At 46.6% G+C, this 18,541-nt stretch overlaps 1 protein-coding gene across 24 annotated transcripts in view; it reads right to left on the minus strand.

Moving 5' to 3' along the window:
- Nucleotides 1–18,541, minus strand: part of Bcl11a (BCL11 transcription factor A) — a 95,389-nt gene that overhangs the window by 13,986 nt on the left and 62,862 nt on the right. For 16 of the 24 annotated variants that reach the window (XM_034508966.2, XM_076937993.1, XM_034508972.2 and 13 more), the window contains one exon: nt 1,116–1,217. The exons of 7 other annotated variants lie outside the window; for them this stretch is intronic. In XM_034508966.2, the coding sequence (XP_034364857.1) occupies nt 1,116–1,217 (102 nt within the window). Of the gene's footprint in view, nt 1–1,115; nt 1,218–4,045; nt 7,471–18,541 lie in introns of those variants that run through there. One more of the 24 variants, XM_034508971.2, reaches the window with a different exon arrangement.

Below are 18,541 nucleotides of genomic sequence, written 5' to 3' on the forward strand. Positions count from 1 at the left end.
GGAGAAGATGAGGCACTTTAGTGCCCACCCCTACCACCCAGCCCTAGGGACCCCAGGGCTTGTGAAATCCTATAAAATGTCCCTGTTACCTGGGATTACCTAGGAGGCTTTTAATCTGGTCTCAAGGTGTGTGGCCTGCCTTGCAGACACCATTCCCAAGATGGCTGAGGTTAGTGACCTGCCCCTGAGAGGAAGCCTCCTTGGTAAGCCTTAGCTTTTGCACCCCATACCCTGTTATGCTCTTTGTTGTTTTCTTGAAAATAAACATTAGCTGCCATATTATGTGTCCCTTTTCTCCTGAGCCTGCGCGCGCGCGCGTGTGTGTGTGTGTGTGTGTGTGTGTGTGTGTGTGTGTGTGTGTGCTCACACGTGCGCACCTGTGTTTGGGGTGGAATGAACTCCTCCTTCAAATACTTTGGCCGTAAGTGATTCATACCACACACTTTTACACAGAGAAGAAAGCCAACTTGGTTTCTCGTCTTTCAAAAAAACATGTTTATAAATAAATAAATCTGAATTTCATAAAGAGAGCCCTACTATAAAAGTTAGTGGTGGTGGAGACATGCATGTGAGAAGGTGGCAGTGGGTTCTTCACATTTTACCTACATCTCTGCACACCTTCCTCTAAAATAAGGAGAAAAGCAGAAAGTCTATGTGATGTGCATCTTTATGTATGTATATATGTTCACATGTATCACGTGTATCTGTAAATATACCACATTCAGATACACATGTGAATGCATAAGTAACATGCATTATAATACCCCTGGAGTGACTAAATTGCCTGTGATTCTGACCCCTCCCAAGGATGCATGCCAAACAATCAAGTCAAAGCATCTACGACGCCATAGGAGTGAGTGTCCAGCACTAAGACTGGCTGTGAACACAGAGATGGTTTAGCCACCAGCCATGGTGTCAGGTCAGACCAGGGGGAAAAAACCCAAAGGGGAGAGAAAGTCACTGTCTCACTCTCTGGGCTATGGGTGGGAGAACAGCTGGTGAGTAATGGATTAATACACATGCAGGTGCCAGTTACTTCTAAACTCCCTTCAGTGCTTAAAAAGTAAGGCTAATATACACATGGACATTTGTAGAAGAGACAATGTTCAACTTACAAATACCCTGCGGGCCATACTCTGCACTCATCCCGGGTGTGGGGATTAGAGCTCCGTGTGCAGATCGAGGGGAGGACAGGCCCCTCCAGTGCAGAAGTTTATCTGTGAAAGAAACCCAGAGTCAAGCACCACCGCCATAAACAATGAGCACCGTAAACCACAGGATATCGCATTTCCCTTCCATTAAAATAGATTAACATCATTACAGCAGCCTTGCAGATAGCACCAGGCCCGGGGCCCCAAACAAACAGCAGTGGAGAGCTGTTCCCCACCGGTTTTGTTTTGTTTTTAATTTTGGTCTTTTTGGACAACAAGGAGGGGGATTGGTTTAAAGTATGAAGCAGGGGCTGGTTCTCGGGTCCCTTCACTTATTTGTTTTTAGTTGATTGTTACAAGATATATATAAATAGCAAAGAGAAAATTGGTAATAACATGGGTAGGACTGGAAAAAAAAGCCGGAATTTATCTGCAAGGCTGGTTTAGACAGCATGCATCCACCAACTTCAGACAAACCCCATGCAAACAATCAGCGAATAGGAAACGAGGAGGCTTGGGACCCACTCGCTTTTTCAGAAAGTAGCACCCTTTAGCTTCCTCAAACCACAGGTATCTCAGGACTCAGCAGGCCGCACCCTAGAGTCCTGTCAGTGCACACCACATGGAGGTATGCCTTTCCACAACACAATGAGGAATGAAAGTTAGACTTTTAGCATTTAAATGACTCTAGACAAGACCCTTACATCCCTTCAGGGTAACAGATAATTCGACAAAGTGTCATGCCCCCCTCCCCAACTAAAAAAGCAGGACCCAGCAGCAGCAACCCTGCACACCCTGAGGCAAGGCGAGTTCTCACCACTGAGTGTGCATCACTGAGCCATATAAGCACCTATATAAGCCGTATTAGCCCTGGGAATCCCTCCTCAGTGTCCGTCTTCTCAAATACACCCCAGCTAAATGCCCCTGGAGAGGATGACCTCACAACGGGGACGGAGGGAGACTGGTGAAGGCCATGCATTGGAGTTCAGAAAAGCTGAGTTTGATGGTGAGTGAGCAGGGCATGTTTAGTAGTGACATCACTGGAAAGCATCGCCAGTGAGCAGGTCCAGGACAGTTTCCTACACTGTGTGTGTCACAACCCCACATGAGGTCAAATAACTAACGCTGAGATCCCACGTCTAATAAATACCATAGTTCAGAGTGGCACAAGTGTGTCTAAGGCTGTCTCAGTTGTTGGAGGTTGCCCAGTGTTGCATGTTGCTGCAGCCTTGGCTCTAAAACACAACATGTACATGTCACACTGTGCACACCATTCAGGCCCCCAGCACCAGGAGCACCGCCTGCCTGACCCAGACTCCAGATCACTGTATGCTCTCAGCTGCAGCGTGTTTGGCTGCACATACAGGGTTGTCTGCTCTTATGGAAATGTAATGGTTTAGTCACAGAAAACAAAGACCTAGTACTTTCCTACTGCCATTCTTCAGCGTGGCAAACTAGCCTGTCTTTGGATTATATGGTAATACATAGAATATTTTATTTTAAACATTACTTGAATGACTAACTTTTGAGTTTCAGGAGAAAAAACGAACTAATTTTGTCTTTGAATTAGTACAGAATTTCCAACAACTTCTGAAACAGTCTTACACACACTTCTGCCACTCTGAACTATATATTTATGAGAAGTGGGTTCTCAATATTAGTGATTATAAAATCAAAGTATCAGTGAGCTCTGAAAAACAGAGATGCTCTCCATCCTGTACTACCAAATAGTAAGCCAAGATTGTTATTTATGTAAAAATAATACACTCATCCATCTCATTAGTATGCAAATTTGCTTTAGTCTTTAATAAATGTTAAGACTATATGCATACCAAATAATTGTTTAAAAATAAATTTTCTTATAATGTATCTTAATTAAATGTTTGATTTGTATATTTGTTTTATGCAAGTGCACACAGAGTCATTTGAAAACTTGGGTGAAAAGCAGTTACAAGTGAAGAAAGTTGAAGAATTTCATTGTTCTCACTTTATACACATGTTACTGAGTTTGAGTCGGGACTGTGGGGCCAGATTCCCTTTTATGAGGAACCTGATGGACTTCAATGGCCTGCAGAAGAAGCCTGCTATTGCTGGGCTGTAATAGAGGCACACCAAACCTTAGACCAGTGGTTCTCAACCTACAGGCCAAGACCCCTTGGGTGGGAGGTTGGACTACCCTTTCACAGGGGTTGCATATCAGATATCCTGCGTATCAGATACTTAGACTGTAATTCGTATCAGTAGCAAAATTACAGTTATGACGTAACAAAATAATTTATGCTCTGGGTCACCACAACATGAGGAACTGTAATCAATAAAGGGTCACATCATTCGGAAGGTTGAGAACCTGCCTTAGACCATCTATGAAGACATTGTCTCCTCTTGGACCAAAGCCCAAATAAAACCACAAAAAGGAGCCTGTAACTGTGGGAGACTTGGTTCAAGAAACAAATATGCGTACCTTTTGTTGTTTGTGCTATATTGGGAGTAGGGGTTAAAAAAAAATCAACTGTCGGCTAAGTTCTTGAAGTTTTCAAGGAGAAACCTGAGAATCCACTCTTGCACCTGTCCTCTCCTCATCAAGCTTTTCTGTGGCAGAGCATGAAATTCTTTTCTCAGAAAACCACACACCTGAGCTATTTCCATAACCCCAGCACTAAAGCAACAAGGTCCTTGAACCCCTGCCTGGGGTTCAACTTCAAACTCCCTGCCACTTTGGGAAGAGACCCTACTCCAGTACTTCCAACAGGGAGTGGGAGAGCTGTCAGCCAAATTCCAGCTTGATGGTGCATGTGTGTTGCTAGATGCCTGCTAACCTGTTAGCAAGGAACAAGGTCATCTCAGAGCAGCAGGGACCAGTGAGGTCTCAGTGACCAAAGCATGCGAGTGGATACCTTTGTAGTTTGTTTGGAGTTTTGTTCTTGGCATCATACGAAACCTCGGTGCTCACCCATCTGTGTCTTCATTTTACAGATGGGAGACTGGGGGCTTGAAAGTCCTGCCCATGGCCGTGTGCATGATCATAACACAGTAAAAACCTGATTTAGTTCCCAGATTCCAGTGTGTGTTCCCCCTTCTCTGCTCCCTCTGCTGTGGTCTTCACTTGCTAGGAAGTGCTAACAAAGAAGGTTCTCTTGGACCGGAGAGATAGCCCAGTGAGTATGAATGTGCTTGTTGCCAAGCCGGAGAACCTGAGTTCAATTCCAGAACTGACTCCCACAAGTTGTCCTCAGATCTCCATATGTCATGACACATGTGCAGCCCCCCCCCATAACCAAAAATGCACAACACTAATTTTCAAAAAGAAAAGCAAGTCCTCATTCTTCTAACTCACTAGGCAGAGTTACCAACTTCTTCTGGTGCAGGTCAGCCTAGTGATGTGGCAAGGCTTTCGGAAGGCCTAAGGACACTGACCCCCAGTGTCCTGAACTAGAACACAGTACCTGCTCTGTAGCAAGAGCCTGTGACTAACCCCGCTATCACATCCTCCACCTCTGCTTCCTCTGCAGACAAACCAGCTCAAGGGGAACAAAGTGTTGCCCCTAGCTGGTAATTTATTTTAGGAAATAGCACAGGGTCAGGGTCATCTTGACAGAGATGAGAGGATGGGGGCAGCCTGAATGTCCTCTCCAGGAAGAGGGTCAAGCAGGGCCGATTATGAACTCAACTGGCTCTGCTGCTGCTTCTACTGAAACCACCCTTTAATGTTCTCCCTTGCAAGGAGAATCGACATTCCCACACGAACTGGAAATGCTAAATTGTTAATAGCCTCCCTAGGGTTTAACTTCCTGCTAAGATGCCTTCAGTTGTCTCATCACAGTTTAGGCAAAGTAAAGTGTCACAATGCTTCTGAACACCAACTGGAGGAGCCAGTCTGCCTTCCCTGGCAGAAGCAAGAGAGCTCACTGCCTGAGGACTCCTCCTTTCCAGCCTCTTCTCTCCCCAGGGAGAAGTGGGCTCCTTAGCTGGCAGGGAAGTGATGATCTATTATGTCCTGCTTTGTTTCTTTGTGGGCTCTCTTAGTGAATGGTTCCTAAGTGCAGACCCAGACCCAGCACCAGCTTTGTTGGAAATGCAGATGCTTTGGACTGACCCAAGTCACCAGATCAGAAGCTGCATGGGGTAGAATGCAGCCCTCAGGCTGACTTAGAGCCGAGTCAATCCAACTTAACTCAGAGCACAAAGCAGGTAGGGAACCGGAAGCTTTGACTATCGTAAGCAGACACCCAGGACCCATGGAAGCGGCTCTTCCATGACCCTACTCTTTCAGGATTAAGAGACAAAATCCAGGGAATTCCTAAGGTCCTTCCATATGGAGTTCTAAGTTCTAGTCTACCCTCCGTCTACCCACCACTCACCTACCCTTTGTCTACTCATCACTCACACAGTTGGTCCAAGCTCCTCCTCAGGTAGGAAGCCCACATGAGACAACACTTCCAGTTACGTCACATCAGGCAGACAGGAGTTCTCAACTGCTGCTTCTTACAGCTGCAGTGGTGGCCTGCTGTGTGGACACAGGTAAGACCAGACTTGCCTTTCTCTTTCCAGACTCTCTAGTGTGGTGTATCACCTTTTTTCTGAAAGTTTCTAAATGTCTTCTGCTCCTTGGGTAGAAGTCTTTTCAAACTGTCTCTTCAGAAAAGGTCCCTTTAGACATGTTCCTTGTGGCATCTCAGAGATGGTTTCTCCATTGTTGTGAAGTTTCCTTATGACTGAATAAAAAATAATTTATTTTCCAGATCTTACTAAAAAGCAACAACTTAGGAGTAATTCTGATTTAATGTTGTATATTGGTCCCTTTGCATTTCTATACACACTGGACACTTTAACTTTTCACAAGGTGATCCTCAGGGGAGATCCTCTCAAACTGGAAATTATTAAATCAAGTTTTGGGTTTCCTCAAGAACATCTCAAAGATTTCTTGACTCCGGCCATGCTGCTTGCTTCTGCAGCTAACCAGTAGGTATGTAATGCAGCCAGCCACATGGCTGTTGTCATCACCAGGCAACAGCACATGGCAACAGCTAAGCCCTGAGCATCGCTTCCAACACATTCATCAGTGCTTCAGGAAACCAACCTCTATCGGGAGCAAACCACAGGCCTAGAAGGCCAAGGATGCGCCTCAGTGGGTGAACCCTTGTCTGGCCTGTATGTGTGAGACCCTGGGTTTGACCCCCCCCCCAGCAAGCCCCCTTCAAATAATAGTAAAATAAAAAGCCCAGTCCTCTTTACAGAATACACAGATGCCTGCTGTTCCCTAAAATGTGTGTGGGTATCTTCCTCTTAACTGCACATGTAGCTGACTGTGCCTCCAAGTGAGAAGCTCAGAGAACTGTGCTCTCTCTCTCTCTCTTACATCCTCCACAAGAGAATGCGTGACAAAACACTGTGAGAGGTAATGGGCCAGCACACAGAACAATCCCTTCAGCTCCACAATCCTCAGGTCTTCTTCCCTTCTAGAAGGTAGTCTAGTCTACCACCTTCTTTATCTAACTAAAAAGCAAATCCAGCCCTTAAATATGCTTTGTGGTCAGCTACTTCTAGCTCCTGACCTGCATTTTCATACTGGCTACCACTTCGTCCGAGAGCCTCTGATTTACCAGTGCATTCTAGAACAGATCAGGTCAGGTCGTGTGTGTCCTGTGCTGTGTTCATCTGGACTGAACACAGGGCAGCTCTGTCACTGCATGGAGAGCTCCTAATTAATCTTCTGATATTGCCAAAGTCTGCTGCTTTTGGTACCGAGTGGGCGTTTTACCCTTTGTCTCTTTTTCCTCACTGGCTGAGGTTTTACTAGGTCAAAGTGATGTTTGTTTCATTCATTCATATTTTGTTTTTGAGGCAGGGTCTCACTATGTAGCCCTATCTGGCCTAGCACTTACTATGTAGACCAGGCCTCATAGAAATCAGCCTGCCTCTGCCTCCTGAATGCTAGGATTAAATTGTTGCACCACCACACCTGTCTTAAAACACATTCCGCAAATGCAGAAGTGAGCACGCACTGAGTATCACCCTCTGGAATGTCTGTCTTTGAAGCTTGGTTGGTATTTGATGCCACGCAGTGGCTTGATTAAACTGTTCCTTTCAGTCTCTACTTTAGATTTCTATGGCCAACTCTCCTCCTTCAGACCTGTGATTAGCCAAACAGGTTGCTAATGTCCCCTTTGCAGAGGTCTCATGCTAGGCCTCCACGCAACAAGGAAGAAGGACGAGATGCCATCTTCCATGCCCCCTTATCTATAAAAATGCAAGCTACCAATCTGTCAGGCCTAAACAAAAATTTTCTGCAATCTGTGTCTTTAACATAAGCAAAGCATATAATTCAAAAAAAAAAAAAAAAAAAAAAAAAAAAAAAAAAAAAAAAAAAAAACTTGCTTTTCTGAAGAATAACTAACCAGAGAAACATTGTGTTCCATCTCTGTGTTGAAATGCAGATTTCCCACTAAAAGGCAAATCTTTCATTTCAAAAGGTTGAATAGGATGGTTCTTAAAAAAAGAATTCCAGCTGGTTAAATTTAGGGTGTTGAAAAAAGTTCACTCCAATAATATTCTTTGGCTCTGGGCCCAAAGTATTTTCACTTGATCGTGAATTAGATAAATTTTTATTACACTTTAAGCTTTTGCCTTAGAATAGTGGGGCTTTTTGAGGAGACTGTAAGGGCAGCTGAATAAAAAGACAAATTGTCTTACAGCGGTTTTTTTGATTGTTTAACCATGTACCTCCCCATGCAGAAATGTGTGTTCCAGGGTGTGTTCCCTTCATTCATTCTTACATATTTACCAAATGCCCACAATGTTCAAAGTCTGGCTTCCGTGGGCAGTACAAAGAAAACTCAGTGTCCTGCAGAGCCCGCATCCAGCACAGAGGATGGAGCTCGAGCACCAGCTGCCCGACTCTCAGCATAGAAACCATGTCATAAGAAAGGCGCAGAACTGCTGTGAAACCCAAAGGAAGAAAAGTTCTTGTGGGGTATCTGCACCCACAGGCGGCGGGGTCCCAAATTTGCGGCTGCTCAAATCAATCCTGTGCAGTAGCATAATATTTGCATACAGTACAAACATTGTTCCATATTCTTAAATCATCTCTTAAAACCTTGCAGATGATTAAAGAAAGAGATGTACTGTTTGAGGAATAATGGCATGAAACATCAGAAGAGGTTTGACTCAGATGCAACTTTTAAGAGCACTTCTAATCTGACGATGGAAGAGTCTCTGGACGAAGAAGCCACTGGACTGAGACTCCCAGGTGTCCTTCACTTTGGAAGAGAGAAGAAGAGGGGCTTTAGGCAAGAGGTTGACTTATGAGATCAACTTGGAAAGTCCAGAGAAAAGTTTTCTAGACAAAAGCAAGAAAAAAAATGGCAGTGCTTTGCAGAAGGCAGCTTCATGGCACCTAAAGCAAAGGACTCACCAGACAGCCGCACTCAAACTAAAATGCTGCCAGCCCTTCACCCAGGCGACAGCAGTGTGGCCATCCAAATGTGACATCTTTAGCTCCATCCTTTGAAATACCACGTTTTCTTAAAATAAGGGACAGACCCATGTGGACTCCTTTCACACTCCCAGCTAGCTCACCTGTCCTGTTCTGCCTCACCCCCAGCCCAACCTGAGGTTCTCTTCTCCTAACAGCAGTGGGTGGGTGGTCTGCCAAAGCGACTGTTTTATTCCTGAGGCAGACAAGCCAAGTGTTGAGAACCATGCTGTTCTTTGAAGCCACTGCCTCCCTGGCTTAAATAATCTATTTCAGATGTCTCATTGCCCGTTTAAGATGGCCTTGTACTTGTTGAGCCATTTTCAACAAACAACCGTGGAGAAATGTTGAGATTTCCCTACAGTTCCTTGTCTCTTCCAGTATCAATATGGTCTCTCCTCCAAACTTACCCTTTCCTCTCTTGGGAGCCATGGGGGAGGGGAGCCAAAGCAGGGGCCTTTGATGACGTTTAGAGGTCTTTATTTGAGAATTGTAGGCGTGTGACTTTATTGAACGCATTTCCTAGGTCAATTCCTTCGGGGGAATTGGGATGACTCGGGAACTGTTTAAAGATGCCGCTGCAAGGTTTGTCCAGACTGTGACTCCTGTAATCCTAGCCCTCAGAAAGCTGATGCAGGAGGACAGGGAATTTGAGGCTAGCCTAGGCTACATAATGAGTTCCAGGCCAGTCTGAGCTATGAGATTCAGCTTCCCCCCCCCCAAAAAAAAAAGGTTTCTTTACTCAATGCACTGAGTCTTACCGCAGCCTGTCCCCACATTCTTCTCTTGCTGGAGCAAAGCCAGGAACCTTAGGGCTTCAGTCCTAGCTCTCCAACTCCCCAGCTATTTCTCACTTTGAATAAATCCCATCCATTTCTCACTTTGAATAAATCCCATCCTCTTTCTGGCACTAAGTCTTCTCAACTTTAAAAAAGAGAAGACTGGATCAACCGAGTGGCTGCTCTCTGCTTCCCACGCCTGTCCAAGGCTCCTTGCAACCATGCTGGCAGCTGGCTGCAGGGACCTACAGGACAGTGTGGGCTTCATACCAAGGTGGGTTTTTTTTTTTTTTTTTGGTGTTGTTTTGTTGTTGTTGTTGGTTGTTGTTGTTGTTGTTGTTGTTGTTTGACAGAGAAAGTGATCCTGGTTTTCAACCTCCTCGGGCACAGACTTGCAAAGTTCACTGTCTGCAGGACAAAGGGACAACCCCTTTGTGAGGTGAGTCCTGAGCCAATGGGAGGGAAGGTCAGAAAACCAGGAAGAAACTTCCCACACACCCAGGCTAAATGTCAAGGGAAAAGGTCCCTGAAGCCCATGCCAGGACAGTAGCAGAACAAGGGCTAGAGGCAGAGCCTGTACCATTACTCAGTGAAGCACGCACTGTCTCTCCCCGGCCATCTTCAACAAGGTGGCAAGGCCCAGGTGCCCTCAATCGGCATGGAGTGTTCCTGGAAAACCAGTGTAAAGCCAGTTTGTATAAACTGAATCACATCGGCTAACTGATACAACTTCAGAGAAGTTTCCTCACTCTCCTGGGATCCCCCAAACTTGACGGGGCTTCTAACATTCCACCTTTTAAGTGTGTACCAACCGATAGAAACACCCCCTCTGTCAAGGAGTTAATGATTTGTAAACAAACACTTTAAATTCAGTGGGGGAGCCTGCTAGTAAAGCAGCCCTGCTGGGAAAGCTTTGGAAAAGTTAACAATCTTTCCATAACGAGAAAAATTACCCTTTATCTGTTTCCACTGATGGAATCTGGGCTGTGTGTTGGACCTTCTGAAAGTTGGGCAAAACTGCAGTCAGTGCCCCTACGAGGAGACTTAAGAAGCGGCCCTGAGCCTCTTATACGAGAAATATGTTCATAGATATCCTACCCCCAAAATGAATAGAAGGGTAGGAAACTATCGTCTCAGTCACCGTCAAACCTTTAGAGCCATACTCCCAGTTAAGTAGTAGATGTCAGAGGCAGTGCAATAGCCATTTTCAGCTGAGCTGGGGAGAGAGTATCTGGGCTGTGAGATCCAAGAGAAGAGCCATTTGTTTAGCAACCGTTTAATTCTGATAACACCTGCCAAGGCAGAGAAGGGTTCCTCTATCAAAGCCAGCAGGGGACACAACTTCCCGACTACTCTGAAGAGGTCCACACTAGCCTTTTTATCTGTGTAAACTCACAACAAATGTCATTTATACCTCCGTGTCACCATTTAATGAGTCTTGGGGAAATGCCAGCATAAGCTAAAAGAACAAACTTGCAAGAAGACCCTTGCTGTTCTAAGGGTGACAAGGGGGAGAGAGACACGGACCATACATGTGAAGGGCCCCAACACACCACCCCAGTTAGCTGGGGAGTCTTCTAGTCTACACTCCAGAACGGAGCTGAACAACCCTTTAAAGGAGGTGGGATTTAAAAAATGGAAGACCTCCAAGAAGAATCAAGCAGGCATCCTGCACAGGGTCAGAATATCAAGTCTTCAAAGCTGGACCCTTTCAGGAAAGTGTGTGCCCTGGCCCCTGTGAGCGTTACATGCTTGTACGTATCCTGCTGTTAGAATAGAGTGGTCAAGGCTGGACCTCAGAGCCCTTTCACCTTCTGAGAGCATGGCTCCTCACCATTTACCTCAAGACCCTCAAGGTGGGCCACAGCAAACTGTGCCACACTATCACAAACACTGTAGACAATTGCCTGGCTTTCTGGGACTATTTTGTGGTACGTGCACTTCAGGGAAAATGGGAGAAGGCCCACGCTGAATTGAATATTCTGTGATATTCTTGTCAAGAGGTTCCAAGAACCAGAACTGGCCATTCTCCAGAATTAAAACCTCTTATGCCCCATGGTTAACAGAGAACCACTCAGAAATTACCGGAGCTAATTTTACAGAGTCAAAGCTCCAAAGGCAAAGGAAAGAAAATGGTTGAGCAGGTCAGGTTCTGACATTTCCTCAGGATCAGAACTAGGCCGCCCTTTCGCCTGAGGTGAGGCTCAATCTAGGAGGTTCCACTGTGAGGCGGGGCCTCCTCTGTGACAGCTCATCCCTTCAGAACGGGCCTCTGCTCCGGACAGGCAGCAGCCACTGTGCTGTCTCAATTCCCTCAGCCCTTAGGCACAGCCAAGACACAGGGGCAGCCTTAACCTCTCTCCCAGAACAACAGGCCTGTTCTTAGCTTCGTGGTTATTTTCCTGGCTTTTTATCCAACTTCAAACCCCTCTCTTCTACAATTGACCAGCCCAAAGAGCAGCCCCTGAGCAAAAAGGAGAAGTGCACCGGTACAAGCCAGTCACCGCAGAGCTGGGGTGCTGCTGGCTCTTCTGAGGCTCACTGACTCTGCTGTTGCAGAGGGAGGAGTATCTACAATCCCCAACACCTTCAAACCCCTCACACGAAGACTAGACTATTCATCGGCTCCCGTCTCCACTCCCTAGAAACATCTACTTGGGAACTGGAGTATGGAGTAAAGAGGCTGTCGCCGCAGGCACTGAGGGGGCTTGCGGGATCCCACAGGCCAACATTCATCTTAAAACTCTGAGACCGCTTGGGGAGAGGGTCTCCAGAAACCCTCTGGCTCCATGCCGTCCCAACCTCGAGGCTCCAGTGTCAAGACCCTTCGACGCTGCTCTGAATGTCAAACACTGCACTCTCCCTTAACAAGCCCCTCAGGCTGAAATCCTTTTTCCTCAGTGCCTCAACCTTCAACTGCCAAGTAGAAAGCCCCCTGTCACAGAGCCACAGATCTCTGCCGCCATGGCGCTCAAGCCCTGTCAGGTGATACACTGGGTGGACAGCAGACTGATGCTGTTTCAAAGAGGCCGACCAGGCAAGAAACGTCCTGTACTCCTGCCCCAGCTCTAACGCAATAAAATGTCTTTTATCAATGTAATTCAAGCCAAAGAGTCAAGGGTCTGTCACCATTTTAAAAAGGCTTATTACATGGCCACAAAAATTTGCCTCGGGCTGAAACCTGGCATGCAAGGTACCAGCGTGGGACAGGCTCTTTTGATTTGATTTTATTTTCTTACAAAATCCGAAAATGAAACGCTTCTATCCCTCCCTTCCACCAACCGTTTTTTGATTTATGGAGAGGAGGAAAGAAGTCTGAAGTTGACAGGTTGGGACAACTGCACTCAGCCTTTCCCACTCAAAAGCTGCTTTTGTTAAATCACATCTTGCATTTATGGCCTGCGGCTCTTGGCTGACTTTAATGGTTCTTCCAGTGTGGAGCAAGCTGTGGACTTCCCCAGGAAGAGGCCCCACTGAGGTGATGGCCCTCTCTGCACCAAGAGGAGGAGTGTCACAAAGGCCAGGGGGCTGAAGGTATGAGGCCCACAGGTCAGGCAATGCAGGGATCACAGAGTATTTGCCTGTCCTCTATGGCACTTAGGTCCTTGTCATCCGCATGTGCCTGCCATTGGTTTACCAACTGATGGTCCATCCTTGTAAGAACCAAAACTATGTTGTCCAGTTCTGAAGGCCAGACACCATGTTGTCCAGGCCAAGAAGAGCCCTTAAGTTCTCAGGAGTCTGGCACAGAGAGCATGCATCTTCCTATTGGAGTGACCACAGAGGCAGCCTTCCCTTCCCCAAGGCACCCACGTCTCCCTAGTAAATTATTCACTAGCCAAGGAGCCTCTGGGTCGGCCTTGAACCAGAAGGTGATTACAGCCCCTTGAAAGTGCCCACTGGCCCATTGGTTCACTGTACTATTTTGGTGATCTGTAATTGTAGATTTACTCAATGGTTGTTATAGACAATCAGGTGAATAATTCACTTTGTAAATGCTGTGTAATTACACAGTAAGAAGAGCTGCCATGGTTGTCAAATTTCCTTAGTCATTGATAAATTTGCCCCAATTACTAGTCTGGGATGCTTTTCTCTCCCCCTTTCAAATTTGTAAAGGCAATTTTGCCTCTCTATTCTCACCCTTATCTGTACCCCAATCTTTCTGTCCTCCTCAAAGGTAGAATCATGATAGTCCATCAGTCCAAATACTACTACTGGGAACATAAAGTTTTTCTCCACAAAAAGAGCTTGAAATCAGCCTAGCAAGCTGGTGGCAGAAGGCACACTCAGCTGACTTTGGCCCCCGGGCACAGGTACAACACCTGCAGGAGCCCACATCTCCTTACTCAGATTCCCCAGATCACAGTCCAGAGAAGGGAACAAGAGAGGCCCCAGGAAGGTCAGGACTTCCTGGTCAAATGTCTGTCAAAGATCACAGAATGGGAAACTGAGTCTGTAGGCCAGGCTAAGGGAGAACCTCCCCTCTGGGAGGATACCTTCTCATCAGATCATGTCCATCGTCACACCTCTGCCTGGGAGAGACTGGAACATGTGAGTAAAGAAGCAATCGTCATAAAATTTTAAAAATGGGTGTAGGTCCCCAGGAAAAGTGAAAAACCTTCACAGGGCCTCACCTGTATCTCCCGGGAGCTATCAGGGCCGTCACTGGAGTTCCACAGCAATCTCCACACAACACACCACGCCCAGCTGGAGCATGAGAACAAGCTTTCAAGGCCAAAGAACTGTCTGCACTAGAAAGGCAGTAATATCAGGACCTGGGTCACCCTGAGCTAGACCTGAGGCCGTGCAGGCCACAGGCTGGTTCAGGAGTTGCTTTGAGCATAGCTGGTAACAGAGGAGAGAGGGCAAGGGGGAGAGAACTAGCTGCAGCCAGCCTCTGCTACAAGGGTCGGAGAAGAGGAGAGGGGCTGTTTGCACTCCAATACCTTAGGACTTTTTGAGTCTCTCTGGTATCCTGCCCAAACACAAATTTTCTCACCCATACTCTCCAGCACATATAACCCATTGGTTCAAGTGTTTCCAAAGGCTTCTCTCTGTCCCCAAATGAAATGAATTCTTTAAAAGACATTTTTTATGTGGCAAGGGGACTTATAGACCAACACAGTGTCTTAGAACGAGCAAAGCACAATGTGCCATTTGGAAAGTAAGCTATGGAAAGCCTCAGGGGTCAGAAGGTACTTGTCTGACCGCCAATGGCTGACATTCAGACACTTTGCCTGCTACTCATGGTGAGTCCTAACTTCAGTGCCTAAGAAAAAGAGTGGGCTGCTGAGCCCTGACTGGAACAAGGCCCTCACCTTCATATTTGACATGCAGGTGTGGGGTGCATGGCATGCTCTGGGAGAGACAAGGCAGCAGAAGGGGATATCTGTGCTCACAGTATGTTTTTAAGGCCACTCTTTCTGGGGAGTTCGGTTGGAGTTTGCTGGGTTGTTTGTTCAGGTTGTGGTTTTTCTTCCTCCATTAAAAAAATTGGATCTGTTTTTCAGTTTCCTGTTCATGGAGCGGACAGAAGGAGGGTGCACAGTGAGTGGAGGAGGTGTGTGGGGAGGAGGCTGAGCGGTGGGAGGAGGTGTGGGGAGGAGGCTGAGCGGTGGAGCAGGGCCGAGAATATCCGGAACTGGAGAAAAGTGAGAAACAGAGCTTTTTCTTGGCTTCCACACAGTTGTAATTTCCACACCACTGCTTAGTTCCTGGGCACCAGGCACGGAGAGTGGGGAAGGGGCATGTGACAAGTTTGCCACAAATCAGGATTTGGCATTTAGATCCACAGGAAGCAAGAAGAATAGAGGGACTGCTTATTTATAGATTTGCAGATGAATTGAACAAGATAACCAAGCCGTACTTCTCGTGTCTCTGAAGGAGCAATTCCATTTTGGGATCTGGAAAGTTCCCCATAATTGAGTATCACCCGACCCCAGCATGCTGCATCCAAGCTCCAGCTCAGGTTCCTGAAAGCAGGGCAGAAGGCGGCGGCTTCTGTGGTAGCTCAGGAATTCTGCTTTGAAAGACAGGTTGGTCCCACACTACATTTAGCTGGAATCAGTTCATCTGATTATACAGTGCCTTGTTTTCTGGAATATGTAATCATCTCTTTCTGATGACATTTTAAATATCCAACTAGACAAATAATTTCAGCATTAATTGATGGCAGAGTCAAGCTGGAGGATAGCTGATTGGCAGAGCTCCCCTCCCCCAACAAACCATCTCTTTCAAACCTTGCAGGAACGATGCTGAAATCTAACTTTTGCTGATAAATGCTTAAAGCTAATTTACTGATAAAGAATTTTCAAGAAAGCCTGCACGTTGGCCTGTGATTGTTTTGTGGGATGTTTGAGAAGAATTGGGCAGCATGGTTTACATTATTTCCCATGAATCATTGCAAGGGTAAAGCGGGAGAGAGAGGCGAAGTGATGTGAGCAGAAGGATGCCTGCTCAAGCCTGCTCTTCCTCAATACCACCAGTGGCACCTTGAGCCATCCCTTGGCCCTCTATTATCTATCACAGGATGGAGAAATAGTCTACGCAGGAGAAAACCCAGATAAAGATATCCAAATAATCATCCGGGTCTTTGAAAATTATTGAAATCAATGTCTTAGACCAAAACTCAAATTCTCCCTCTCTGAACAGAAAGCTGAATGGAAAGCCCAGCAGAGGCCTGGAGCTCTCTGACTGAGGTCCAGCAAGACTCCACTCATCTCACTCAGGCAAGCTCCCACCGCAGCTACAAGGTTCCCTCAGCTTCAATCCATTTCTCCATCTAAGGCAGAACCCAAACTAATCATTGTCTCCATCAGTCATTTTGATTGTAGTACTCAAGAAGACACACTGAGTTTGACAGCTTAGACCCCATTGAATACTGCCATGGTCAGAAATAACTCAAAGGATACTCATCTCCAGGAAACATCAAAATGAATGAGCTGGCGTGTTAGCAGATTATAGATTATAGTATCTGAATGAAGGATATGGTTAGCAAGTCTCTGTGTGTGTGTGTGTGTGTGTGTGTGTGTGTGTGTGTGTGTGTGTGTTAGTAGTATCCACCCCAAGTGCATAATGCAGACTTTTGCTCATCCCTTTTGCCTCTGCCTGCTTTCTTTGCTTCATATTCTTTCTTCCCTTCCTTCTTTCCCTTGGTTGCTTTCTCCTCTTGTAACAGCCTCATGGTAGGCCAGTGGGTCCCATCACTTCGGCTGAAACCAGACGCTTGTTAGATGTAATGATTATCTGCGCCGTGACACTTACCGAGTGTGAGGGGGTTTGTGGAGCGCGTTACTCTCATTTAGAGCTCCTCCGTTAATTAGGAAGCCCTCAGATTTCCTTGACTGCAGGTCACTATCGACAGCTCATGCTTCTGATGCTTTGCCTGTGACAGTTGTTGGGCTGCCCTTCCAGGAGCTGGCAGGGTTGTCCAGACTCTGACAGTGTCAGAGAATTCGGTCGCCACAGCCGATTCACAGGAAGTTACGGGAAGGTCGCACAGTCTGCTTCCCCATAGCCTTGAAGCCTCAAGGAATCTACATTGGCATTCAGCTGAAAATAGCTCCAGTTTCAAAACTCTCTGCTTTCTCTTTGCCCTCTTCCTTGAACCCCTCTTTCCCATCCTCCTTTCCTCTCTCTCCTTTGCCCCTCCCCCTATTGTGAACCTCTACCACGAGAAATGGACACACTTTCGAGAAAGGGAACTCAGACTTAGAGACAGCCCATCTGCTTTTCATTGAAACAGTAGCCATTGTGGAACAGAAACTGGCCCCCACCCCAGCTCCCCGACTTCTCTCTCACACACATACATACACACAGTGATCAGCAGGGGCAGCTGGTGAGGTTGAGGTCAAGTCTATACTTCTAGCCTCACATGGTCTCTTCTTAAGGGGAGGGGGACTTTGGAGGGGCAGAGAATGGGGAAAGTAAGGGAGGAAAGCTCAACAGCTCAAACAACACTTCATGTGAGGCTGAGGTTAGAGGACTCCTCCCCTTAGAAGAGCTCCGGAAAGGATGCAGATGTGCAGGGAAATGGAGTACTGCCTGTGGCCATGTGCATGTGAATCTGTAGACTTTAGATTTAATTAAGGTCTTTATGTCTCCTGCTTAGGACGTGGTCACAGTGAACTGGGTGTTTCGGCCTGGAAGGGTAAAACTGCTTTGATACACCCATCCCCAACAACAAGGCTGTGAGAGGAACAAGCACGGCAGGAACCACAGTTGCAAGTACTCTCAGTTCCCCAAACAGCCCCCCTTCTCCCTTGAGGTTGCTGCGCACAGACAGACTTCAGCCTTGCAGCAGCTCGCTCAGAACACGCAGTAGCTTGGGATGTGGCAGGGGGCTGCAGAGGTCATACAAACTGGATTTACATGACTCAGGATCTATACTTGGCACAGCAAGGCAGCCTTGGTAGGTACAGTCAGGATGCCACCAGCTGCAGTCTACAGCCAGGCCTCTGTGGCCTCTTGCTGCTGTGGGTTAGCCATCCATCCGCTTGTAGCTGCTAGCCCCAGGAAAACACTTTGAAAAGCTCGTCAAAACCTCCACAACTGTGTGAGCCAGAGCAGACTCCTCATCTTTTAGATCTTGCCTATGAGAGAAAAGCAAACCTAGACTCAGAAAATAATACGAAAATAGCAAAACCTGATCAATTCCTTTAATGAAAAACCTCACTCTAATGTCATCAAGCTGCCAGATATTGGGTTCTTAGGAAGCTGTACCAGCAGCCCAGATATGAGAAAGGGCACTTGCTATTCTAGAGTGAAAAACGAGAAGTTCCCTTTCTTTGGGGACTGTCCCAGAGTATCTATAAATAGCAGTAATGCCCCTTCTGGACAATAAGATGAACTCAACCCAGAGAATGATAGTATTTTTCTAAGACCACACAGCAACTACAGGTCCTCCACACACACCCCTTCACTGAAAGAATGGCTTTTCCTGCTCACGGAAATATACAGGACCAAATGTAGCTCCGGTTTTTAACATGTACAGGAAGGATGAGATTGCCCACTTTACTGTCTCTCTCTCCAGCTTTCCTTCTCCATCTCCTGTTCTGGTTCCCTTCTCCATTGGAAGGAATGAAACAACTGACAGGAAAGATATTTAATATACCCAGGGACCCACTTCAACGTGTACACCA

The sequence above is a fragment of the Arvicanthis niloticus genome, chromosome 7, assembly GCF_011762505.2.
Source record: "Arvicanthis niloticus isolate mArvNil1 chromosome 7, mArvNil1.pat.X, whole genome shotgun sequence".
Classification (NCBI taxonomy): domain Eukaryota; kingdom Metazoa; phylum Chordata; class Mammalia; order Rodentia; family Muridae; genus Arvicanthis; species Arvicanthis niloticus.